The 27979-nt window shown below is 36.3% G+C and overlaps 1 protein-coding gene across 2 annotated transcripts; it reads left to right on the top strand.

The window, feature by feature from the left end:
- On the top strand, positions 1-27706 carry GCG (glucagon). 2 transcript variants are annotated; one of them, XM_044073751.1, is made up of 6 exons: positions 1-120; positions 6172-6333; positions 6998-7005; positions 17211-17340; positions 21677-21817; positions 27280-27706. In XM_044073751.1, the coding sequence occupies exons 1-5, from the start codon at positions 26-28 to the stop codon at positions 21810-21812; spliced, it is 531 nt and encodes a 176-aa protein (XP_043929686.1). In that variant the 5' UTR covers positions 1-25; the 3' UTR covers positions 21813-21817; positions 27280-27706. The 2 variants fall into 2 exon arrangements, with proteins under 2 accessions (XP_043929686.1, XP_043929685.1); XM_044073750.1 differs by lacking the exons at positions 6172-6333; positions 6998-7005 and having other exon boundaries at positions 17206-17340.
- Positions 27707-27979: the final 273 nt, after the last annotated feature.

The following is a 27979-nucleotide window of genomic DNA, read 5'->3' as shown; positions in this document are numbered from 1 at the left end:
CCAGCCCTTTTAACAAGAGAACAGTATGAAAAGCATTTACTCAGTGATCGGACTGCTGCTTCTACTGCTAATACAAGGATGCTGGCAAAAACCTAGTCAAGATGCAGAAAAGGAAAGCAGGTAACGTATATGCCTAGTCTGGGGAGACTATATATCACCTTTTCTGTCAATCCAACTGTTTCTGTTCTTTCTTTGTAATTGCTCTCTCACTGTATCACTGTTGAGCTGCAAAACCTGGATAATATCCAGCTATATCTATATATAAATATGCAGTGATATGTGTTAGAGGTATAATTTTGTCATCCTTGCCTGGTAACCTATACAGAAATCAAAAGAATGCTAACTTTATTTCTATTTAAACAATATATATATATATATATATATATATATATATATATATATATATATATATATATATATATATATATATATATATATATATGTGTGTGTGTGTATATTTATATATATATATATATATATATATATATATATATATATATATATATATATGAAGACTTTATAATCTCAAAATTCTGAAATACCGAATTTCAGAATCCAGTGGTCATAAAGCCAAAAGTTCTAAATACCGAAACCCCAGAAGCGCAAATTTCAAAATCCCGATGTTTGGAGATGTTGAAGTAGTGCTTCTGGTATTGCGGTGTTTGAATGGAAGTTCAGGTAAGTGTATGTATGTTTAAGGGTGTTGGTTAGGGGCTTTAGTGTGTGTCAGTGTGTGCTGTGACTGTGATGTGTGTGTGCAAGGGGAATGTAGGTGTGTGGTGGTGTTTTCGTGTGTTTGTCTGTGTAGTGCGACCCTGGAGTTAGTATATTTAATTGGGGGGGTGTGAGGGGTGCAGCCCACCACATGGGGAGTGCAGGGGGGGCTTGTCCCCCTGCTTGTATGTAGTGTAGGTTTCTGTGTTTGTGTGTGGGGGGAGGTGTGTGTTTGTGTATGTGTGTGGTGTCTGGTTAGTGTAGGATTTGCGATTTCAAAATTTGCGCTTTTGGAATTTCGGTATTTAGAGCTTTCGGCTTTATGGTCTCGAAATTCTGAGATTCGGTATTTCAGGATTTCGGAATTATAAAGTGAATCCATATATATATATATATATATATATATATATATAGAGAGAGAGAGAGAGAGAGAGAGAAATATAGATATACATAAGGCACTATTTTTGTCGAAATGTATGTTAATATCTGTTTAGGCGACACAATTTGGTCAACTAATCAGACGGTTGATACCTGTTGACAAAAGTAGCAGAATTTGACCGTTCCCAGAGAATTGTGCAGTCTCAGTTAGAATATATAATTAGCGGAGGGCGCAGGGGGCTTACCCCTGCAAAAAAATATCTTTTCTTTTGAATTTTGTTTCAAGGTTGTTGCATGCCCTGAAACTGATGCTCAGTGCATGCTTAGTAGTGTGCTGATGTATATAATGTTGATCATTTGGTGTTGACACATCGATATTAGTACTATTCAATAAAGGTAAGGAAATCTGTATAAATTGTTCTTTTAGTAGTGGTGAATTCAGCTTGAGCAATGCAAACAAACAAACATTCTGCTAAGCATTATTCTGAGGGCCAGTTTCACAGCTTCTTTTAATATTTGCATACGATTGATAGATAAGTATTTGGAAATTACTATAGAGATTATATTAAATGTGAAACAATTATTAATATAATGTTAATGTAACATCTGGAGCATTTCTCCCAGGCCTCCGCTGTAAAACAGGCTCTGTGGAACCTAGTCGGACTTTCCCGGTCAACAAATGATAAATAAAAAAAAATAAAAATAAAATATTTAATCTATATAACATAGACAACATTATGGTATAATAAAGTGTAGTTATTCGAGGAAAACAGCTTTGAATATGTTATAAAATTAAATACAGGTAAAAGTTTTCTATCTACATGTAAACCTTTTATAATATTGTTATAACTTTGGTTGTAAATTACTTAGGTGTGCTCATCCCAGGCTCATTGACAATCATCATTTGGTTAGATCTACAAAATCAAATTAACACAATATGCTCACAAATAAAATAATGTAATGCAAACAAATACATGTATTAATTCAATAACTTCATTGCGATTTCAAATGCAACTTACTAAAAAGTTTATAGCTCAGGTTCTTATTAAGAATATTAAGATAAGGAACATTATTGTTTTATCTGTGGTTGTTGTTTTTACTTGTAGAGATAGTCTGCATGGCAGGCAGATCTAAGACCATTAGCAAGATGGATGAAATTGTTTGAAAATTGCATATAAATATGGGTTAAAATGACAAAGGGTGGCTTCCTTGGTTGAAAGATGGATCCTCTTGCTGCAAAATTAAAATTTGTCTGCATCATAATGTTAATTAATACACCATCACATCAGTAAGTTCCCACCACTGTCTTCAAAGGCCGATGATTTGAGGCAGTTTTTCTTTGAACTGTACACAGCTATTAGGTACTTCATTTGCTTTATTCCAGAGTAAAGTAAATGTGAAAAAATGTTTGAAATTCTGTTTTCTTATAAACAAATATTTTTGATACTATTTTAGTGCTGAAACCAATACTCTAACCCTCTACAAGCTCCTTGAACAATGAGCTAGTATTGTAGTTTTGCTTTGGTAATTTGTCTCCTCTGTCATTATTTATTCTTCATACAGTTTCTTTTTACTAATGCCTCTGTAATCATTTGCATTTTGTCTGGCCTCTTCTACCAGCTTTAGGTTTAACTCTTTATCTGAGCTCTTGTTTGATAACATATGATTTCTACTTTATCTGTGATTTCATCATTATTTCATTTTGTGTGTGAAAGTACCTAGTGTTATTTAAAATGACATGTTCTTAACTAATCTCATCACATGGATGTCAATTTTTCCTGAAATGTATTTTATGCTCAAGGCATGGTCGCGAGAATAAATCGTCATATTTGTACCTGTTGCATTTCACATTTAATCTTTCCTGTATGAGGTGTAAATATCACGCCTGCCTTGTGTTAGTCAAAAAGGCATTCCTTTTTTTTCCAAAGTCAGTTATTATAAACATAGCAAAAAACATTAGTTCAAACTGAACCATAGAAATCACAAACAAAATAATATTCAACAACCTTTAAAACACAGTTTGGCTTATTTCAGATTTCTATTTTACTTAAACTTACAAAAGTGCAAACAGGCTATTAGTGTTACTGCCTTTTAACTCTTTTGTCAATATTCAATTCTGGGCTCCAGGTGTTATCTGATTGGAGTGCATATCTTCTTCCTGTATACTTCCAGGTATTCTCTAGGCACCTGTTTCCTCTCACATCCCACAGGTACATTGATTACCCAATCAAAATAAAATAAATAGCAACTGCCTTTGTATTGGTGATGTTGTATTTCCATTTATCGCATACAGATTATTCTAAAATAAACTTAATCAATTAATATAAGTGTGTTCTATAGTATTTCTATAATGTTTTGTGTCCAGAAACATAAATAAATATTTCATTTAAACTTGAAATATGTTTCCTTGGTTGATAAGCAAGACCCAGATTCACTAAATGGTGCTCTAGTATCTAAAGACTTTCATAGTCATAAACATAATTATCACTGTGGTGAATTGTTGAAGTGGGACATTTCTTAGAAAACAAATGTTTTTCTAGGCCCTCAGATAAATTGGCGCAAGAGACTTGTTCCACTTTGTTTTCCTCCCACATCCCAAAGACATGCTGCAGGTGGATTAGACACTCTAAATTGGCCCTAGGTGTGAGTGTGTGTGTGTGTGTGTATGTGCCTTCTGTGGAAGGTTGGGTGCTGGGCTGGCAACTCGACACTGTAAAACTCCACTGCCAATCATGAGTGGACAGGTGATCTGCTGTGGCGACCCCTAACCGGGAAAAGTCGAAAGAAGAAGAAGAAGACTTGTTTCACTTTGTAATCAAAGAACAGCATCCATGCTGCAGAATATTAATTGTGTCATTATTTCTTATCATATTAATATATTCGCTCCAAGATATATTTGTTTTGTGCAGTGTTTACATGTGTTCCACTCAAAGCGTTTTGCACACAGCAGATAGGTTAGGTACGAATTTATTTTTTCTGCTACATTCACTTGCCCAAACAAGCACACTCCTACCAAATTCAGAGTAGGTGTAACCTTTCCCATCACATAAGTACATATTGATGGTTGTTCACAATAAAAATAGTGTTCACAGATTAGCACTATGCTAACTGCCCTTGTGGGCCATTTTAAACCTAGCTAATTACCCCATGTGAGAATCAAACCCTGCAGCTTGTGTTTGGAAGGTAAACACCGTAACCATTATGCCAACTTCCCATCTGGTGCTCTTTATTTTAAACATTGACTATAGACATATTTACATAAAAATAAGGAAACACATATATAGCTAGTATATAAGGCTAGTGAGTTACATGTAAAAAAATCATTATTGATATCACTACCCTTCCCCCATGATATGTACCTCATTAGAACACTATACATAAAAGTTTGACTACCACCAGCTGCTTAGCTATGGGAAGGCACAGCATGGCCCATGTTTTTATTAAGTATCTGATTAAATATCTGATATACCATGTTTAAAATTTCTGGCAAGAAATCTCAGATAAATTCTGTGATGCAGAACTGGGGAAGGAGCTCTAAAACTAGCACAACTGGTAGGAATTATAAAATTGAAACATGTCCTGCAATGGGGTAAGCAAATGATTTAGAGCTTCTAAATGCTTAGTGCAATCCCTGAAATAAAATCCACTTTGAGTATATTAATGCTTATACTGTTATCAACATAACAAGAAGTATTAGTATGAAGAAAAGAAGCCCAGGTATTAATAATAAATTATTCAACAGACCCCTGACAAGGCAAATTATGAAAGTATGGAAGCCATATGCATTGCTGTATGACTGCACAGAGACACATCTTCATGGCGCAAAGCTTCACAAAATACTAATCAGACGAAAAGGTATTAATATCAGTAAGGAGTTATACCACAAAACTAAACGGTGGCACACATTAAGGAGCATGTTACCTATTTCCTGGTTTAAATTATTTTATGCATATAATACTGGTTTTGAAAGATTTTTTTACTGTTTAGAGCCACGTGTCTATATTTTTGAATATTACTAGTTTTTGTGTATTAGCTGATGTAGTGTTGCACCTCTTGTGGAAATGTTTCATTTGCCAGTGTTTTGTCATGAGAAAGAACTACTAGACCAGTATAACATGTACACTGCTTGCTTTAATTAAAAACTTGCCTCTTGTTACTGAACGGAATATTTTTCTTATCTGTGGTAATTCCATCACCATTTGCTAACTGCCAATCAATCTAGACAGCTGGGGGGCTTTTATTTTGGTATGATTATGGATAACCTGACAGGGCACTGTGACACAGCATAACTTACATTCCAAGTCTGAAAGTAAACGTAAGTGACATAACCAGAAGCTTGAGGCCATAGCTTTCTTTTTCAAAAGAATAATTAATAGCCTTTTATCCAGTGCCAGAAAATATGTTTTAAGTGCAGCCTGCAATACAGAGATGAAATACAACATTTTTAAGTTTATATATTTTATCAAAGTAACACTTGAATACCAAGAGTACGTGTGGCCACCTGCCTGTATACTTTTCACATGTTTGGAAAGGGGTGTAGGAAATGGAATGGAAAACAATAACAATGGTAAAGTAAAACTGTCTGTACCAGCTGGTACTGAGTCTGTCTGCTATGACATCTTCTACCTTCTTTGCTCGTCTGTCCGGGTACTCCCTCCAGCCATCTCCCCACTTCCTCCTCTCTCTTCACTCCGTTTTTTTTAATTAGGATGGTATTTAGAGATGATGTGCCATGACATGCCTAACTTAAAGCAACAAATACAATTCTTGTCTTTTGTTTTTCCAGAACCCAAAATGAACTTTTATTGTAAGACACAAATGGAATGGCTGTAACTATACATTTTTTGTTATTACTGTTATCTTGGTTATTAATGAGAGTTCTGATATTATCCATCTAATCGGTGTTTAATTAACAGCAATTTAAATTGTGCCATACTGTTCATCTCTTCTGCATTGTACAGTAATATATAAATGTATGCACCGACTCCTATTAATTTTAATAACAATAAGTATATGCTGAAAGCACTGTATACATTCCCAGACATATGTTAGTTTGTCATAAAATCGTATCGTTGACAGGTTACTCAGTACTTCAGAGATGGAAGCAGTAGATGAATCTAGAGAACACACAGAAGCTAAGCGTCATTCACAAGGCACATTCATGAGTGATTATGCTAAATTACTAGAAGCCAAACATGCGCTAGACCTTGTCCAGCGGCTAATGAGCACAAAGCGAACTGGGTAAGTGCATAACGTAACAATGTAACAATACTAACATTACACTCACCAGTCACTTCAGAGTGTCGCTCTTCTAAAGTGCATTTTCTCTACAACATCAAGCATTAAATAATAGTAGCTACATACGAATGTTAAAGTAAGTGCTAAACTTAGGCTGTCTGAAGACATTAAGTGCTTTTATATCAATAAGGTAAGAATAAATCAAAGCATCAGAGCATACTCTCTCAGTTGTTCAGACAAGATGGTTCAGTTCTTAGCTAAAGGGCAAATCACAAACTCTGTGTAATCCAACCCACATCATTCTTCACACTGTAAAAGGCTTCTTTGCTGCATCATATTTTTTCTTTATATTCTTAAATAAATAACATGATGGTAATGTGTTAAATATTTACTGCTGCTAGATCTGTCCAATGTTTAAAGCAATCAGCAGTGTTTTGTCACCAGTTTTTGCTAGATCTTTTTCAGTGTAAAGAAAAAGTTTAGTTCAGCCATGACTGCCTTCAGCTCCTGCACACAAAACACACTTATTTAAATATAAAATATTCTAGCTGAATGAACATGTTTGTAATCTGTCACTCTCCCAATGTTATCTAGCATAAGTTTTACAGTAACCCCAGTGCAGTGTCGTGAAAATGCAGGATTTATCTGCTTTCCTGCATAGGTCTAGTAATGACAGTCCTTGTTGTCTTTGTGTGAATATAATACTCCGGCACTCTTACCTGGTTATAGCCTAACTGCATGCCCTCTTTCTCCACTTTCTCTGCATTGGCGAGGATTGTTCTCTGTATGAATAAAACTGCTTTCTGAGCAGCCTACCTTCTGTATCCTTAACATATTTTACATTTTGCAACCTTCTCCCAATTTTTTGTGTTCTTTTTTGTTTTAATTTTACTATGCTGTAACATTTGTCTTTTCTTACTGTTTCTTACTTTCTCATGGATGAGAAGATAGTTTATGCTTTTCATCTTCTTTTCTTGCAAATTAAAGAAAACTTCCAAACTGTTTTTTTACATGCCCTTAATCTCTGTGACCTTATCAAAGCATATCTGTTTAACACAGTGGTTTTGTTCCTCTAAACATTTCTTTATTTCTGTCTTTCTTTTTCTTTCTTTCTTTCTTTCTTTCTTTCTTTCAAGTTTTCTAACTTCTCATGTATGCAGGTCTTTGTACCTGACCATCTTCCACTTTCGGATATAATTCTTTTTTCTATCTTGCACTATGTGAGTAAATACGTCCTATACTAGCCATTAATTGTGCTTAATACAATTTCCATTAATTCTCTAATTACATGATTAATCCAATACAATGTCACGGGGAAATGGAGCCCAACCCAGTTCTCAATATGTGCAAGGCAGAGAAACTTATTATAGATAAGATACCAGTCTATTGTAGGACGAACACACACACACACACACACACACACACACACACACACACACACACACACACACACACACACACACACACACACACACACACACACACACACACACACACACACACACACACACACACTTATTTTCAAATGGCCTTGCCCTTATTAGAAATGTGGATGTCACCAGTTCACCTATGGCATGTGTGGGAATTTAAAGGAAACCAAGGCACCCAGAAGAAAAAAAAACTTATTATTACCACAGGGGTGACAGTCATGCTATGAAAAGAAGGCAATCCAACTGAGAAGTTATCTGAAGACCCAAGCACTGTGAGACAGTGATGGTCTCTACTGTGCCAGTGTGTTGCCCCCTGACATGGTCAGTGATGCTTTCTATTGTGCCAGTGTGCTGCCCCCTAGTATGGTAGTACCATTTAAGGACCACATATGCTTCTTGTAAGGATATTCCCAAGTTCATATAGCAATATAAAGCAAAAATGTGTCATTGAGTAAAGTCAAAGCAACCTGCTTGAAGTACACGATGTCCAGTATGATTCAGACGCTAACCCCAATGAAAGTTTACTAGCAGCATTTATATATACCAGCTGAAATATTTCAAATGCCTTTCATCATTCCTCACTGAGTAACATGGAGATGGGAAGTGAATGCTCTCTTCACAAAAAAATAAAAAAAATCCATGTAGCAGTATATGCAAAAGAGCACTGTTGTTTTCAGCAGGTCCTTTCTTGTCCTCAAAATGAACCTTCATGGTAATATACAGTAGCTGTTAACTTCAGGAGTGCAAACACTGTTAAGTCCAAAATTACACTCTTTTTGAAAAGTGGAATTCCCCTTTTCCTGTGATATAGTGGCCTGATCTCCAAGTTAATTATATCAAGGAAGAGATCAGAGGAGCAAAATCTCCTGCAATGAATGTGTATGGGGTGATGAGATGGGGGAGCTTCACCTTTATATAAAAATTGCATTTAGAATTCCTCCTCGTGTTCATTTTTTCAAATTTAAGTTCAATTTGAAATCATGTCTTTTGTACTCATACCAGAGAACAAAGTATTATACAAGTACTTCAGCGTCCTTATGGTATAACGGTTTTATAAGTGCTTATTTTTAGTTTCCAGTCATGGTATGAACGTATCAGCTTGTTGCTCATCTGAATTATTTTCTGTGGTGTACAGAAAATCAAATTTATATCAACTTTAAACCATCTATGTTTCCTATAGCCCTGAATATTCAGACAAATCAGATGAAAAGAATTTCAAGTAAGCATAAAAACAAAAATATTTATCTTATTATTTAAAAATGTTTTACCTTATTTAAGAAATCATACAAATATTTTGTGCACTCATAAAGTATTATAGAATACTAATTTTGCTGAAAGACATAAAACAATTATTATATCAGGATATTTTTATAAAGTACAGTGAGTAACATATTTGCAAGTTTCATACTGCAAAGAATATTTGCTGGGCTAGTCACTTTATTAGGTCTCTACTTGCTATGTATACAAATTTGGAGGTCCAGTGGAATTTTTCAGACAGTGTTTGAGAGGGTATTTATGGTCAACATGGGGATTTTGTCCAGAATTCTAAGAGGAGCTCTCCTGTTGTCTGGTGAACACAGATCATGTGATCTCTAATACCTACCTGAACTTTCTCCAGAATGATCAAACTTGATGTCACTTTAGCATCACTTTTGAATTCTGCCATGTCAGAAGTGTATCTATCCCTTCATGCTACACAGAGCCCATGGCTGTTTTATCCTCAGCATGAAAAGTGAGTGTATTGCATATATTGTTGTGGAGACATGATTCAAACTATACACTACATGATGCAGTATCTTATAATGGAGCACAGTACATGGAACTAACAGAATCCTGGAACTTTCTAAGCACACAAGGCTGTTTGCATAAAATGTTTCATTGAATATTACGACTTAAAGGACGCTTGAGAGAGAGAGAGAGAGAGAGAGAGAGTGCATAATAACAATCTATTAGGTAGTATTTTCTTTGACAGCAACAGATGTCTTCTTCAAGGCGTGTTATCAGGTATCAGAACAAGGACTAAACATTCTGATTGTTACCACTAAGTACTGTTTGAGGTTTCACAGTATTGCTTCTTCTTTTTATTTTTTTGTTAGCTCCAACAGAAGACCTTTTTCCTTTTTTTCTTAAGCTGAAACAATACATGATTACTGTCTATTATAATGTACTAACCATGTTTACTGCATGATCTAGCACTATTTTTTTGTTTTCAGCATTTAGTCTAGCAATTTCTGCTGCTCAAGCAAACTCTTTGACTATTATATACTGATATAGCAGGAAAATCCTTAAGACTGTACATTTCAAAAGATGATTTATTTTTTTCATAAGGAGATTTTAAAAGGCAAATGATATGTTATTGAACTCAGATGCCTAAAGTTCATACATTTATGTAGTTTCATTAGTGATACATTAATGTTGTTGAATATCCATTTTTAAAACAAACCACTGTGTATTTGTTCTGTGTCATGGTTTTTAAGTCAGGAGATAATGATAGGCATTTGAATTTCAGACTTCATATCTTTCAGACAATCAGTGCAAGTGCAAAACCTGTTATTCTATCAACTTTCCAAGTTTGTATGAGTAATATTTAAAAAGTGTCCCTATTTTTGGGCCTTTGTCCTATCCATTATTTACAGCTTTGTCCAGAGTTCTCGCTCTAGGAGGTTGAGAGGTATGGTAGTGACTAGAGAATTTGGCAAGGCATTCCAAAGTTTGGAAATGTAGTTGGAGTAGAGAATTTCACCTGCTACGTTTTTTGCTTTGGTGACTTGGAGAAGACGTTTATTGTTGGAGCGATATTTGCATTGGGGGCTAGCATAATGGTTAAGGCATTTACCTCATAGACACATAGCACAGGGTTTGATTCTCACCTTTGAAAGGGAAATTAGGTAGACTTAAAATGGACCTGAAGAACTACTCGCCTATTACTTATCCGTGGAACACCAGTTTGAATGTAGCCAGGTGTAGTGTACTATTGTTGGGGGTTGGGGGTTAACATAATGGTTAAGGTGTTTATCTCAGATACACAAGATATAGAGCTTGATTCTCACATTTTAGGGAAATTAGCTAGGCTTAAAATAGCCCACAAAGGCAGCTAGCATGGTACTTACCTGTGAACCTACATTCTAACATAGCTCTTAACTCTGCAACAAAATTACACTACTTTTCTATCTAGTGTTAACCTCCTTAATGCTGGAAACAATTTTTGCATATGGATTACTTGCTAGCCTTATAATGCTTTGCAGATTGATTGCTTAATACCTACCTGTGAATGTAAAGCAAAGTCACTCTGATTAAAATGCATTCAAGTACTGTCTGTCTTAGCCAGTGCTATGGTGTACAGGGATAAAGCCCTTACTATGGTGACCCATGTTTGGATAGTAGTTCAAGAGTCTGTGGTATTAGCAGGGAAGATGCACAGGTGCATTCCGGAAGGTAGAGAATAGAACGGAGGGAAGAAGGAAGCATGTGGTTGGGTACACAAAATAACTGAAGCTTCCTTACAGAGGACAGAAAGACAGTCTTGGAGTGATTTCTGTAAGATGGATGGGAGCACCTTGCTGATGTCAGCTCCATGTTGAAGCATGGAGTGAAATGTCCACTGTTTGCTCTTTGAACAACGTCAGTCAGGGAGTTATTCGTTGACACTGGAATTGTCTTAAATGTAGAAAATATTCCTCAGAAGTCGAATGACATATGGTCCTGAGTGCCTTACATCTCCATCCCAAACCTGCTCCAACCATGTGAGAAAGAAAGTCCAGAGATGCTTCTAGGAGGGCCAGGTAGCCTTAGTGATGAATGGAGGTATAGGAATGCATGCAGATACTTGGTGCCTTGGGAAAAATAAAGATTACAAAAAACGGCTCATGCGTTAAGAATAATCCTACATAAAACCACCAAAATATGAAACATTCTGTTTCTTAGCTACAACTACAACCTCTCAGAATTATAGAAAATGCATTGCTCAGTAATGTCAATTAACCCAGATATGTGTTTGTTAGATATTGAAGACTAAACTCTGGGCCATTAACAAAAATCACATGTTCCTGGAATTTGGGTTAGCATGTTGATAAGTAAGTTATGAACAACATCATTATAAACAGATACCGTAAGATCCCTGTAGTTACATGCCAAGGCACTGTTCAAAATCAAGGTATGATGCTGAAAACAGGTGTGGGTTTCTAAAATGTCATCAGTCAGGTAAGTGGAAAATCAGCACAAACAGGAAGGGATCTGCTAAAATTAAAAACCTTATCAAGCAGACACTCAGTTATACACCAGAAGTTACCTAATAGGTACTAACTCTTGTCAGCTGTGAGAGCTCTGTTGTGCATCTGTGCCCTTTGACAGTGAATGCTAGTGCATGAAATTTTAGTAGATACGCCTCTTTCCGTGCTAGTGATCAACACTTGTGAACATTCACCTAGGGTGGTGACATGCATATGTCATATCCACAAGCACATGAAGAAGCAATACCCATGTGGAACACAAACAAAAACCTCAGCTCATATTTCCATGTCCACTGCAAAGCTTCACAACAAGCTCTCCTTTAATTTATACCATTACTGTAAAAGTTCACTTTAGTATCTCATTTGAATTCTGCCATGTCAGAAGTGTATCGATCCCTTGTGTTATCTGTCTAATATCAAATAAATGCCTTTCAGAAGGGTGCAGTTAATTTAGTAATATTCACAAAGATTTAATTCATCTGCCCAAACTTAACTGTAAATCTTAAAGATATACATGATTGTTTCAGTAAACATTTGCTAAAGCTTTGAGACCTACCACTGCTTCAACAAAACTGCTCTTTCTCCACTATTTACTCATTATGTGGCTCATAGGCTGAAATTATGAAGTAAGACTGATCATATCCATAGATATGGTATGAGTTCCCACCCACGTTTTCTGCTTACTTTGTTGTACTGGGTCATTCTACTATAAGGTCATTCATCTGCTCAGTGCTTCTGGTTTACTCTTGCATTAAAGTACTGGCACCAGTTTTGAACTATCAGTTACAAAAGAAAAAAAAATAGTAATTGATTGGTTGGCTGACTGACTTATTTATTTATTTATTTATTTTACATTTGTTGACCGGGATTATCCAACTGAGCTGAGCAGCCCCTTTTCAGCAGAGGCCTGGGAAAAAAGCTCCACAATATTACATCAAGTTTTCAAATGAAAGACAAATGATGAAATAGGTTTTACAGAGCATAGTGTGTACAGTGGCAATTAGAGAAATACAATTTTCAGAATTTCACTGCAGATGATAGTCAACATAAAACAAGCAATCAAAAATCACAATTTCCTTTTATGTCTGTTGTAGTGTTATACCATAGCAGTAAAAGATCCTGGTTAGAGACATTTATAATATAAAATACATGGCAGTAGAGATACACAAGGGCAATAGTTGGACTATCTAGGGTTAAGGAGGTTGTGTACAGAGGCAGGACCATTGAGATGTTAGTTACTCTCTTGCTTCAGCTTTGAACTGATTGTTTTTAAGGAACCTGATTTCTAGTGGAAGTTTGTTCCAAGATATAGAAGGATGGTAGCTATAGAGTTTTTGGCCAGTTCTGTTGTTGGGTTTGTGTATTTGTAGCAGATCATGTGAGAGCTGCGTAGTGGCCTGGTGGGGTTGTAATTTGAAATGAGAGGAGATAGACTGGGACAGTGAGATGTCTGGTAGAGGACTGAGTGCACTATAAGGAGCAGGGAGAGAAGTAACTGGTGGGGAAGCTCCAACCAGTTTAAGTGTTTTAGGGCAAGACAATGGTGAGATTTGTAGGTATGTTGTGCTGCAAATCTAGCTACCTTGTTATAAGTTGTCACTATCTTGGCTCGTAATGTAGAGTTAAGATTTGTAAGGATTTGGGAGCTGTAGAGTAGGCTAGGTAGGAGGTAGGCATGTGAGAGGGTAATTTTAGCTTTGGTAGTGAGGAACTTTTTGTTTCGATAGAGTAGCCCAAGTTTCTGTTGTGTTTTTTGATACAGTTGTTTATATGCATATCGAATTTAAATTGGTCGTCAATTATAACTCCTAGAAGTTTTGTGTTATTTTCAACAGTGATGGACGTATTATCAAGGGATAGTATAGAAAATTTAGTTTTGAGGTGGCTGAGGTTTTTGGGAAGATAAAGAAGGAGCTTAGTTTTTTTTAGGGTTAAGAATGAGCTGATTTTGAGAGAGACGGGTTTCTATGGAGTGGAAGGATTCTTGGGTAGCAGAGATGAGCTAATGAGGAGAGTCTGAGATGGTGATGACTGTAGAGTCATCTGCATATTGAATGAGGGATGACTAGGGGCAGGAGGTATAGAGAAGATGAGTGAAGATGTTAAAGAGTAGAGGGCCAAGGATGGATCCTTGTGGGACACCCATCTTGACTGGGAGAGGAGGGGAGAGTGTTGTGAGCCATCTCACTGATTGCTTACGCAGAGAGATAGCTGGAAAACCAGGCAACAGTAGCAGTGGAAACGTTGAGGTTAGACAGTTTGGTTAGAAGGAGGGAGTGGGGAGACAGTATCAAAGGTTTAGAGAGGTAGAGGAAAAAACAGGAGACACATTTATTGTTGTCTCTTGCCAGAGAGATAGTAAGGATGAAGGATACTAGGGCAGTTGTAGTGCTGTGTTTTGGGTGAAAGCCATGCTGGGTGGGAGTGAGCAAGTTTTCCTGTAATGGGTGTTGCATGACTTGCTTGTGAATGCATTTTTGTAATGTTTTTCAGAGAGGTAAGAGAATAGCAACAGGTCTGAAGTTAGACATTTTGGTAGAGATGCCTCCTTTATGTATGGGTAATAATGTGTAGAATTCTGTCCAGATAGAAGGGACTTTAGATTCAAAGATGGAGTGGTTTATTAAGATAGGTGCAGGGATAGCGATGGACTTAGCAGCTGTCTGTAGGAAATAGGGTGGGAGATTATCAGCAGAAGAGGAGCAAGGTTTAAGTTTGTAGAGTAGAGAATTAATATAGCAGGTGGGAACAGGCTCAAGAGAGAGAGAGAGAGAGTTAGCAGAGTTTAGACAGGGGGTGATGAAGAGTAGTTGTTTGAGTTGGTAGAGGAGGGACTGGGGTTTACCATCTTTGATATGGATTTGATGAAGTAGGTGTTAAAATTGGTGGCAGTTTCTATGGGTGTGTTATTTGGGTATGGGTTGGGGGGAGAAGGGTGACCTAGGTGCAGAATTTGATTTACTGAGTTCCAGAATTTTTGGGGGTTGGACTTTTCAGCGATCGGGAAGGTTGAGGTAGTAGTCCTTCTTGTCTTGGATAGTGTGCTTTTTAGCCAGGTTTCTAAGTTCTTTATATTTTATCAAGTGGACTGGAAGTTTAGTTTTTAGCTATAGTTTCCATGTCATGTCTCTATTTTTCATTATTGTGCGGGTATCATATGTTAACCAGGGGGCTATATCAGTTCTAATTCTGACTGTACAGAGCGGAGTGAGTGAAATGAGGATGATTAGGAAGGTAGAGTTAAAGTAGTCGACAGCTTCATCTAAGGGGAGGATGGTTAGGGGGTGACCAGTTAATTCTAAAGAGGAGGTCATTAAACGTAGCCGGGCAGAAGTGTAGTAAGTTTACGACAGGTGATGTGTTTGTGTGGCCTACAGGAGTGAGGTGTGTATCTTAGCACTTTTACGGGGGAGTGATCGCTCAGAGAGTTTGATAGGGTTTGGGGGTTATGGTACTTTAGAGCATCGGAGACTAGAATCCAGTCTAATAGAGTACTAGGATTAGGAGATCTGTTAGGGTGGGTAGGTGCTGAGACTAGTTAAGTAAAATCATACAAGTTAATACAACTAGTAGAGTTAGGAGCCTGTAGGTTTGATGATTTCATTGACTGATTGGTTGCCTTTTCTGTCCATAACTTTCATCATTCCTGACAAAGTATTCATAAATAATTGCACTATATTTCAGCAACTTCTGCAATTTAGTTGCACACTTGGGTGTTCATGCTCGGTAAAAAGTCATGCCTGAAAAAGTATACATGACAGAGTAATGCTGTAGGAAACTAATATGTTTCATACTGTGGAGGACCTGGTCTGCAAGCCGTGATTGAGAGCTCAGAGCTTTACAATCCTCAAGGAGAAAACAGAGGGGCAGAGCAGAATAATAAACTTAAAAATGGTCAAAGGAAATATGCTGGAAATCCACTCCTTGCTAATTCCCAGGAACCACAGCACTACATAATTGCCTGTGTATGTAAATACTTTTTGGATGAAAACTTTTGGGCAGTGAGAATTTCATCACATTCTAAATACAGCAGAGTTATCTACAAAACAAAGATGGATGTCTACCAATCACACATATTCCAAGCACTATTCCTATTACTGTGGATCAGGTCAACATGGTAGTATTGCTGACATAGGAAAGTTCTCATCTGGACAAAAAAAAGGAGTAAAAGCGATGAAAGGTTAGTGATTAAGGCTGCAAAAAGGGTAATTCAAGGTAGCTATCAGAAAATTATTAAAATTATTTCATGGAATATTGATAATTAAATGGAAAGTGCATGTACAGAAAGGTGAACCGATATGGTATAGGCAGCATTTACACTTGTGATGCATGATGGGAAGTGAGGTATTTGTGCCTGATGACTGGCACTGTGCGGTAGCAGCACACATGACATCGGGCTGAGCAAATGGGGTAATTCCTTAGAAAGGAAGATTGCTTTTTATATTACTATATTCATGCTTATGTATGAATGATGTCAACAGTATGTCTAGTTTCACCTTGTAATCATGGATAAAATTTGCAAATGGTATAATGAATACCAATGTTATAGATGTCTGAACTGGATTTCTTGGAGGACTTAATGTGAAAATTGCTGAGGAAATTGAGAATACCGAAATGGTGAGAAGTCTGAGACAGTTTATTACACAAGCCTTGAGATAGGAAATAATTAAGGGTGATATGGATGGGGGGACGATGACAGCCTCATCACATTTGGGGGTCTATGCACCTTGCCACCACATCCAGAAAAAAGGATAATTTGTATTTTCTAACAAGATTAGTCTTTATAGCCCATCAACATTTTGAGTGTTAATTACACATTTTGTTAGATAAATCCCATGGAAATATGAGGGTTAGTAATAATTATTCTATAGTTTATTGACTATGTTTATTTTACAAAAGTTTTATTGTTTGACATGCACTTCTGCAAACATTTTGTATACAATCACTTATTTATTTATTGTGAAAATCAATAAAATGTTACAAAAAAGAATCTTGAGTGTAATTAAGATTTCACTCATTCAATCTGCAACTGTTGGCACAGTCATTAGATTTTAATCATCTGACACATCAAGCAGATCTTAAATTGCCCTCTTAAGGACCTGTGGAAAATTTTTTTTGAAATTTGCTAAACTATGCATTCATAAATAAAGTAATGGAAGCTACAATTAATTGCTTCAGTAAAACTGCAATGTTATTTATTTATTTTTTTTTTACAGAGCAGTATCAAAACGTCACAATGAAATTGAAAGGCATGCCGAGGGAACATATACCAGTGATATCAGCTCTTACCTGGAAGGACAGGCTGTAAATGAATTTATCAGATGGTTAATGAAGGGACGAGGGCGAAGAGAGTAAGTGTTTCTCCACTTAACGGGTTTTTTATATAGCCCTATAACTCTAAACATTATCAGGTTACGCCCTGTAACTGTAAACATTATCAGGCTAAACATTATCAGGTTACGCCCTGTAACTGTAAACATTATCAGGTTACGCCCTGTAACTCTAAACATTATCAGGTTACCCGACTATTATTAAATCAGAATAATACTGCACTAAATAAAAGTTCAACTACAAAACATAAGAAATTGAAAATTAATATAAATTAAGTGCGAATGTGTTTGCCTTTGCTGTAACCCCCAAAATAATATATTAAAAGTTTATTTGCTGCATTACAGAAATTAATTCTGAAAATGTTTGCATAATATAACTAAGGAATATAAATGTCCCCTACTATTATATATATATATATATATATATATATATATATATATATATATATATATATATATATATATATATATATATATTTTTTTTTTTTTTTTTTTACTGAATTTTATTGTCTTTTTCATATTTGCTGAACTCCTAGCTAGATTCCCATATTTACGCAATTCTACATAATGAGGTTCTAAATTATTTTATACTTTTTAGTACCTTGTTAGTACTAACCTGTCTGGGTCCTTCCTGAAGAAAAGGTGACAAACATATGACCTGTTTCTAATGCCTTCTTCAAGGGTTATTTCTTTATCTTAGCCTAGAAAAAGAATTATGGGTTACTAAACATACAGTTGATTGCAATTTTTATAATATAGTAATGAATTCTATAGATGCACATGTGCAACAGGAAGCGTTAGATAAAATATGCACCTTGTTCGACAGCGGCAGTTTTTCTTTCAATATTAAAAATGCAGGATAGCCAAATATGGGAAAAAGGAAACAGAAATTGACTATAACACAGTGGAGCAGTCATTAAAACTGATTACTGCATTGCAGACTTTGGACATTACTGGATAACAACTCAGGTTCACCAAGGTATAGCCACAGTAGTCAAAAAGGTTTACGGAGTTGCTTATAAAGTATTCACGTCTATGCCTAGCTGAACAAAGGAATTTATTGTCTCCGATATACACCCCATTAGTTTGCTCCATCACTAATGATAGCATTGTCTTATGTTGATTTAAAACTAAGCATATAATGGACATATTAAGGTTTAGCAATTACTAATAAAGAAAATTCCTGGGTTAGAAAACAAGAACAATTTAGAAAGACAAGCTGAGCTGTTACTGTTCTCTGTGTCATACAGACTCTTGAGGGTAATCTCTGTTCGGTCTTCAAAGTAACAAATGATCAGGAATTATTTAAAACTCTGTGAGTATGGTGAGGAAACACTATCTTAGGTCATCATTTGCTAAAAATTAGCATTAACAATGCTAAGAAAAGAACAGAGTATACTAAACAGCAGCTGCTGATACACTGCAACAGGCTTCCCACCAAAGTGAAACAAACACACACATATATATATATATATATATATATATATATATATATATATATATACTTGCACCAAAAGTACTTAGGGAAGGGTAACAGCAGTCATACGTCTTGATGGCCAGTAGGCTACAAACTTGATAATCCAATGTATGAGCCTGAAAAATACAGTTCACTATCAGATTCATTTACCTTTTTTTTGTATAATTTTGGAATTCTTCACTGTGACTAACCTATCCACCCACACCAGAATGCTACCAGAGTTTGATTGCTAGGTTTCATAATGTCTTACAACACTTTACTTACTTTGCATCTCAGAACCTTGTATTAAATGTGTGATTAAAGTGTATTCCCAAAAAGAATATGACTGGTTATACAATGCAATGTGGAAAAGTATGTGATAATATCTAAACATATATTTGTGTGCATATATAAACATGTTTATATAATGTATAGATAGATATAGGTATAGATATAGATATAGGTATAGGTATACATATAGACATAGATACAGATATATATATATATATATATATATATATATATATATATATATATATGTGTGTGTGTATATCTGGGATTACCTGAGCTAGTCAAAAAAGCATAATGTTGATTGTATAAGGTCAAAAACACCAACACTGGTGCACTACTATGCATGCATCAAGAAACAAACTTGGTACATGCAAAACTGAAAAAAATATTTAGTTACTGCACATTCACTCATCTATGTTTGATGGAAATTAGCTAAAAAAAAAGCCTTCTGGAGTGTTACCACCCACTTTCTTCACAGACCATTGTGATTACAGATTTAGAATTTAAAAATTAGGGGTGGGGACTCTAGCCTGATTTGGGAAGTGTGAATGGTTTAGAGCACTTTATAAAATTCAGGTTTTGTAAATAAGTTGCTGTAGTTGTGTTTTGCTTACATCAATGTATGACTGTACTGGTGATGTCTTGATGTTTTTTTCAGCTATGGAAAGCATTCTCAAAGTGATTAATCAAAAATGTATTTCGCACATGCTGCATTTTGAAAATCTAAGTCAGTGTTTAGGTTTCTGAAGTCTTCTAGTGAAGGAGTATATTGTTCTGAGTTGTTAGTATTTTTAGTATGTTATTTCTCTGTTTATATTCTCAACCCCTCATTTCTAATTTGTATTGTTCACTGATATTTGTTTCAGAAAATTAAGTTTTGATGAACCTGAAAATGGGAGGGGATGTGGCTGGTAAATGGCCTATTAGACCAGAAAATTATGATCTCCAAATTTCATCCTCACAGATAAATAAAAGAAAATAATATAAATATATAGTGCATGGACTCATAATTACCATATACTTCAAGATAATGTTAAATGCTTGCTTAGAGTCAGTAAATCACAAATGAGCCACGTCACTCGTGGTTGCATTTACTCTGACAATGTCCATAAGGCTATCTGAAGCAGCATAGCTTTTAAGACCCAGTTAGTGGAGTAAGGCTGCATATTTACTTTTTGTTTCTTTCTGATACACTTCATAAATGTAGACCTTGCTTGAAGGTGTCCATAATTGCACAGCTCAGTAAGCTGATTGCATGAACCACAGAATGGAACATTACCAAATGTAACTTCAGTGGACAGACTTGCACGTAGTCTGATCTGCATGAAATGGAAATGGAAACAGGTAGAACGAGCGTGTCTGTGGAAATATGGAAGTGAAAGGACACAATTAGCTCTCATCTGAGATAAGACTCCAAGACCTACAGCAGTTCATGCTGGTGTCACAAGTGTCTGTGGTTTCACTTACTGTTGACACCCTGGCAGGAATCATGTGTCATAATGCAGACGTTCATACTCAGTAAGTATAAACGGATAGGACTGGCTATGATGTAGCATATTTCAGCCTATTATAGTTATTCAGAGTACTGTGATCTTGCAATAAATAAAGGAATGTTGGAGAACCAGAGGGAGTGAAACCTACTCAAGGAAGGTAGGCGGAGTTTGCCACCCCATCACTGTCTTTGTTAAATGCAGCTTTTATTATTTTGCTATTTTTCTGCACTTTTGCCTAACTGTCCTTCACTGAATCTGTCTGCCCACAAACTAGTCTGATCACTCTGTTGCTTAGTCATTTGTCTCTTGGCAGACCATATACTTCATTACACAAATAGCTTGTTAAGATATTTAGGTAGGCAAACCTTGTCAGCCACTTTCTGTATCCATAGTTTCATAGTTATATACTTAAATAACCACCAGGGCATTTATACGCCTAGCCATGCAATCCAACCTAAAGGTGTCCCTATATTTTGTGGGAATTTATTAGGAGTGGGTATGTTAGTTAGGACATTACTGTCTGCTTCTGACTATCAGAGTCATGGGGGGCCTGACCCAGGGTATATTTCAGATTTCCCATCCATTGGTCAAGCTTACAGTTAAATAGGGTTAATGATGGACTTCACATGGATGGAGAGCCTGTTCCAGAGCAAGAAGATCCTGTGAGATATACATTTGTCTCACCAACATGTCTTATTTATGTCACAAGCAAAATGTAAATCCTTAGAACTCATGGTTCTGATGATGTTCATTTTGTGGATGTCCAAAAGTTCCAACAGAGCTGGATCTGTGTGTGCCTTTTATGCCAGGCATAGATTGCCTCTCAGTACTGAGCCTGAGTATGGACACAGGGCTTTAAGGTGATCCATACAGAACTCTGAATTGTTCTGGTAAGGAAACTTTGTGGGTGTTCTAACTGCTCCATTTATTTTTAGTCAGGTATATGCCGAAGGGGCTATATAATCAGCAATGAGTCTGATAAGGGATGAATAAAGTGGAAAGCTTATGATACTAAAAACAGTGTTTGGAAAAAATTACAGATGTCTAAAGTTGGAATTACTGTAATAGTTGTGGGTGCAAATAGAAGGCTTCATATGTGCAATGTTATTCTTGATAGTTTTTCAGAAACTGATATTGAAGAAATGGACAGAAGACATGCTGATGGAACAGTGACTAGCGATATCAACAGTGTGTTAGAAAGCATTGCAACCAGAGATTTCTTAAACTGGCTTATCAATGCCAAGAGTTCTTAAACAAGGTAAAAAACGCTGTCAAATCTATTTGAAATACAGTATTCTACAGTATATGTCATATCTCAATTTAATACATTGTTGCAAAAAATCAAAACATAATAAATTATCATTTAGTTATTTCAGTATGCATGCATTCATCAAGTCAGTATGCTCATGAATAAATTTGTGTATTACTTTAAGTTTTAATGTTCACAGCCATACAAGTGCACATATACTGACATTCTATGTAGGCAATATGGTCCTTGTTTATACTCTTAAATGTAGTTCTGTTCTGAAATAAAGTAAAAGAAGGTTGCTACATAACAGCATATATGCATATATAGGTCTACTTTTAAAGCTCAAAGTTTCAAAATTTTGAATTTCTTATGGTAGAGACCATAAGACCAGAGTTTTGAAACTTCCAAACTTCAGAAAAAAATAAAAACAAATGTTTTTATATTTTTCTGCACTCTTCACACCCCTACTAATTAAATATACAAAGTCTGAGACAGACAATGGTGCTTAGCATGCATTCCTAAGTAAAGGGAGAAATAAGGAAGTATTATTTCACATAAAGGTTGGTGTAGGATTAGACCAACCTGAGAGGTATTAGGCTTAACAGCAGTAGCTAACTTAAATAGTTCATGAGACAGGACAGGGATGGGAAATAGGAAGGTTAGATGTTACATAAGTGGGACTTCCAGCTTTTTTACTTAAAAATAGACATATTATGTGGGTTATCTGGCCCTTATTTGTAATTAGAAACTTAGTTAATATATTTCTTTGAGATTAGTTGGGTCATGCACAAAATTATGGAAACATTGTATATTTGTTGTAAATATTATTTTCCTTAACAAATATAAGAGCAACAGTTCCCAATCAAAAAAAAACACATACAATTTTATAGACATTGAATACAGTATGATACCAAAAACGGATCTGAGGCATACCTTGATTAGTCACACACTAGATTGATCCTTCAGTATGTCACACTCTGATTTATGCAAACTTGAGACAGAAAAGGGTATGTAGCACATTACTAGCACAAAAAATATATTTGACAAAAAAGGGAAACTAATTTATTATCCATAGGCTGTTTAAGTCTGATATGGCTCACATTTTTTAAAGAAGTAAAATTAAACAAAGAAATAAACAAATGAACAAACAAACAAACAAGCAGATACATGAGAAGGCATGTCTATCATCTCTGATGCAGGTACTGTGGCATTTCTAACTGCAGACAGCAGCAGCAGGAAGATATGAAGGCAGCTGCCAGGCCAAGACCACAAACTGTGAAAAAGGAAGCATGGCCTGGCATTGTAATTACTCAGAATAATATTATTATAGTTTGGCTATGGTGAGAACATTCTTAATGTTATGCCTTATTATATACACATACTGGGTATACCTTTCCTGTCACTATATATTAAATGTCTGCTGGAAATTATTTAAATCTTCGGAAACGTATGTCACCACTGATATACTGCTGGTTCCCATGAGCATCTGAATGAATACTCATCCAGCTAATGTTGCAGTGGGGTTATCATGTCAACTAATAATACTCTTTTAACTTTACTTAACATTACCAGGTAGGCTCTGCAGATGCGTCCAACCAATGTCTACCTTTATAGACTAGGCTGTGAAAACAATCAACCATTCTATTAGCATGCATGGCCTATGGTAATAATAAACCTTCACTTAGCATTCAGGGCTTATGGCAATAATAAGTCAGCCACTCAGCATTCAGGGCCTATGATAAGAATAAGCCATTCACTTCGTATGCAAGGTCTGTGGTAACAATAAACCATTCCCTTACCATGCATGGCCTGTGGTAACAATAAGACATTCCCTTATCATGCATGGCCGGTGATAACAATAAGCCATTCCCTTACCATACATGGCCTGTGCTAACAATAAGACATTCCCTTAACATGCATGTCCTGTGGGAACAATAAGCCATTAGTTTAGCATGCATGGCCTGTGGTGATGATAATCCGTTCACTTAGCGTGCAGGGCCTGTAGTGATGATAATCCATTCACTTAGCATGCAGGGCCTGTGGTGATGATAATCCATTCACTTAGCATGCAGGGCCTGTGGTGATGATAATCCATTCACTTAGCATGCAGGGCCTGTGGTGATGATAATCCGTTCACTTAGCGTGCAGGGCCTGTGGTGATGATAATCCGTTCACTTAGCGTGCAGGGCCTGTGGTGATGATAATCCGTTCACTTAGCGTGCAGGGCCTGTGGTGATGATAATCCGTTCACTTAGCATGCATGGCCTGTGGTGATGATAATCCATTCACTTAGCGTGCAGGGCCTGTGGTGATGATAATCCGTTCACTTAGCATGCAGGGCCTGTGGTGATGATAATCCGTTCACTTAGCGTGCAGGGCCTGTGATAACAATAAGCCATTCGTTTAGCATGCATGGCCTGTGGTGATGATAATCCGTTCACTTAGCATGCATGTCCTGTGGTGATGATAATCCGTTCACTTAGCATGCAGGGCCTGTGATAACAATAAGCCATTCACTTAGCATGTAGGGCTTGTAGCATGCAGGGCCTATGGTAACTGTAAACCATTCCCTTAGCATGCAGAGTCTATTACAGCAGTGAAGAAACTTGCTTATCATTCAGAGGCTCTTGTGGCAGTGTTCTGCAAGTGTGTAGAATCTTTCATGGCTGTAAAAATCCAGAAAGTAATCCAGCCCTGAAAAGGATGGTGCTTCTTTATAAAATCTTCTCTGAGTACATGCATAGTCCATTTTAGTGGGCTATGTAATCTATGGGTCTATGGTAGAACACTGACTTTTCAAAAGTCGAACTTCATATGGTTGAGACCATATGATCGACCTTCCAAAAAGACGAACAAGATAAAACAACAAAAATCTATGTTTTTGCAAGGGGGGAGGCACAGCCCCTTACACCTCCTGCACATTTTATATAGCAACTCCTATATCACACTACAGTGGGACTTCAAGGTTTTGGAAAGTCGATCATATGGTCTTGACCAGATAAAGTTCAACTATCTGAAACTTTGATCTTCTGAAGGAGACCTATTAAATATATGCTAAGTACTTGTTCATTGTGTTCAGCCTGTCAGCCTTTAAAAACTTTGGTGGTAACTAGATACTGAAATTGCAAATTTCAATATCTTGAGATGAAAGTGTTGAAAGTGCAGTTCCCCTAAACTGCATATTATCGAACTTTGAAATGTCAAATCTGCGGTTCTGGTGGTGCGCTATGTGGAGTGTGGTTTACTGTGTCTGTAAGGTGTAGTGTGATCTAGGATATGGGGGATGGCTGCCGATGGGTGGTTATAGCTGGAGATTCAGGTAAGTGTTTTTTTTAAGGGTTTTGGGTAGGAATTTGAGTGTATGTGAGTGTGTTGGGAAGTTTTAGGTGTAGGTTAGGGTAGGTAGGTAGGTAAGAGTGTGAGTGTGTAAGTGTTGAAAGTGTTTGTACATATGTAATGTATGTTTGTGAAATGGGAATGTAGAGTGTGTAGCAGTGAGTTTAGTGTTGTTTTCTTTTTAGTGCGACCTCAGAGTTTGTATATATAAGTAGAGGGGGTGCAGGGGGGGTTGAGGTGCAGGGGCGTTTGCCCCCCTGCTTATATGTAGGTTAGGTGGGTTTGAATTTTTGTGTGTGTGTGTGTGTGTGTGTGTGTGTGTGTGTGTGTGTGTGTGTGTGTGTGTGTGTTTTGTTGGTTTGTTGTAGTGTGGGAAAGAAGGTGTATGTGTGTTTGCTTGTGTGGTGGAGGGTGCATTTTAAATTAGAGCATCACATACTGAAAGTTCGATATTCTGAAGTTTCAGTATTGTGATGTTCGGTTTTATGGGGTTTCGTGATTTTGTGGTTTCGGTACTTTCGTCTTGAGATACTGAAATTCCCGATTTCAGTATTTTATATATATATATATATATATATATATATATATATATATATATATATATATATGTGTGTATATATATTCAGACCACCTTCCATGCACCCAAACCAGTGGTCAGCTTGAGCTGAACTGACTAAGAAGACAGGTTTGGGCACCAAGCCCTTCAGAGTTTTCTTGCCACTGAGAAAAGCATTTCTTTGTGGGCTTTTGAGGATCAGCGGTCAGCTAACGCTGTTCCATTGGAGAGCAGATAAGTTCCCTTCGGGGAAAAAACTTCCACATTACTTTTAAAGTTATTTAAACTATGTTTTCTGAAAAAAAAACAATTACTTTTAAGCTAAGGAAATGTGTTTTAATTGACTGTCTCTTTATGTGCTTTTAAATGGGAGCACACAAACAGTTTCTTCCTTTGATGTAAACCCTGTTGACTGAGGATGTCCACCAGACAGGTTTGTGTTTCCTTGAGGAGCAGGTTTTAATTCTGTTGGGTATGGCTGAGTCCATGCAGTTGTACAGGTGCTTGTATACTGCACTGGCGTACTGTTCAGCATAGTTGTCTGCATCGTCTGAGGGGGGTGGTGGTGTGAAGCTATTGATACCCTCCCTTAGGAGGTTGTAGTCAGCTTTTGAGACATTTTTAGACTGGTTACAGCTGGGGAAGGGTTGGGTGGGATAGAAACTTTGAATGAGACAGACCGATGATCTGATCTCACCAGGGAAGAACATACTATGGGAGTGGTGCAGTGGTGGCTTGTGTTATGCTTGTTACTTCTAACAAGTTCTCATGCAGGGCTAGTACTAATAAAGTACAGGTACAGTGTCCTAAACCAGTTAATGTAGCACATGGTTTGTTTACTTCACTACCATTTTGTCACAGCTTCTAAAATTGTCATGTTTACCCTGAGTCAGTCGATTACCTTGTACTGTACCATGCTAAGTACCTCTGTCTATAAACTGATTATTATTTCAGAACTTGGCTGACTATCAAAGACTATGTTCACACTTCTTTACGCACATCAGTGTCCTTGATTAACTTCTTATAATTGTTTAAAGAAAATATATTTAGAATATAGTTTTAATAACTGTGCTTCCTATGTATCGTAATTAATGCTGGCTTCATATGCAATTATTCAATTCTCCATCATTTTTAACATTTGTATTCAAGTAATATCGTAGCTGTATATTCTGATAATAAAGAGATATTTTGGAACAGAAATATTGCCAATATTGACTAGAATTGCTCAATTTCAAAAGCAACTTAAAATGTAAATCAAGCAGCACTGAACATTTCAGAATAATTTTGCAGCTAATTTTCTTTCATTAGTTAAACTTTAGGGGGCCTTCAGAATCTTTAATTTGATGACTGCCAGTCATGTACAGAATGTTTAATATGTGTTTAATGTAATATTACATTTGCTAAAGCTAGATCCTGTTTTTCTTGGTTAATTGATAATGACAATCATTTGCTTGAAACTTACACTTTTCTTAAGGTGATCTGTTGCTTGACAGCACAACATTTATCTTATGATTAAACTTGCTGCAGAAAATGAAGAGATTACATTTTACAAGGGTATTTTGTTTATCTTTTATTTCAGGGATTTCATCAGTGTGTGCACCAAAGAAGGAATGCATTGTTACTTAAGATATGTCATCTCCCAACATCCACTTCAAAAAATCTTGAAAAACGTGTTTTGAATTTATAACCTGTGCCATATACATCAGGCTATCATGTATGTCATACAATTACTTTTAGTATATTGCTGCCTTGCCAAAGAAATTATACAAGGAATAAAATATGGATGAATATTAAGGTTTTATTTTGAAATATGAAGTACAACCTCGTCAAATTTACATATGCATAAGCCAAAAAAAAAGACTACTCACACGCTATCACATTTTCTGAAACTATTTTTCTATTCAACTGATTTGTAAATTTTATATACCTGCATAAATGGGTCAGTTGATGTCAACGTTACTAGTAACAAGTGGGTGGTAAACCAATCAGAAACACACTGTTATTAAAATATGAAAAGCTTTTCAGATGTTACATGATAGACAAAATAAATATTTTTCATGTTATTCAAAACTGATGTTTACTTTTATTTCAATCAATAACAAAATGACATGATATCAAGCATTTTAATTTTGTTCTGTTTTGTGATAACAGTTTAGTAATCTTTTCCCACAATCACCAACTGAATGCATAGTGTTTTGATCATGAGAACCGCTATTGGAAGCAATCTTAAACCACTTAATTTGATTGTATCTGTAATTTGATGACATTTATATTGCAGT

This window comes from Protopterus annectens, chromosome 6.part0 (genome assembly GCF_019279795.1).
Source record: "Protopterus annectens isolate FY-2018-M chromosome 6.part0, PAN1.0, whole genome shotgun sequence".
Taxonomy (NCBI): domain Eukaryota; kingdom Metazoa; phylum Chordata; order Ceratodontiformes; family Protopteridae; genus Protopterus; species Protopterus annectens.
The sequence above is the reverse complement of the archived record's forward strand: the minus strand, read 5'-3'. Positions and strand labels throughout refer to the sequence as shown.

Coding starts and splice junctions, on each gene's coding strand:
- GCG (XM_044073751.1), top strand. CDS start 26: ATGAAAAGCATTTACTCAGTGATCGGACTGCTGCTTCTACTGCTAATA. Junction 121..6,171: donor GATGCAGAAAAGGAAAGCAG/GTAACGTATATG, acceptor TATCGTTGACAG/GTTACTCAGTACTTCAGAGA. Junction 17,341..21,676: donor AAGGGACGAGGGCGAAGAGA/GTAAGTGTTTCT, acceptor TATTCTTGATAG/TTTTTCAGAAACTGATATTG.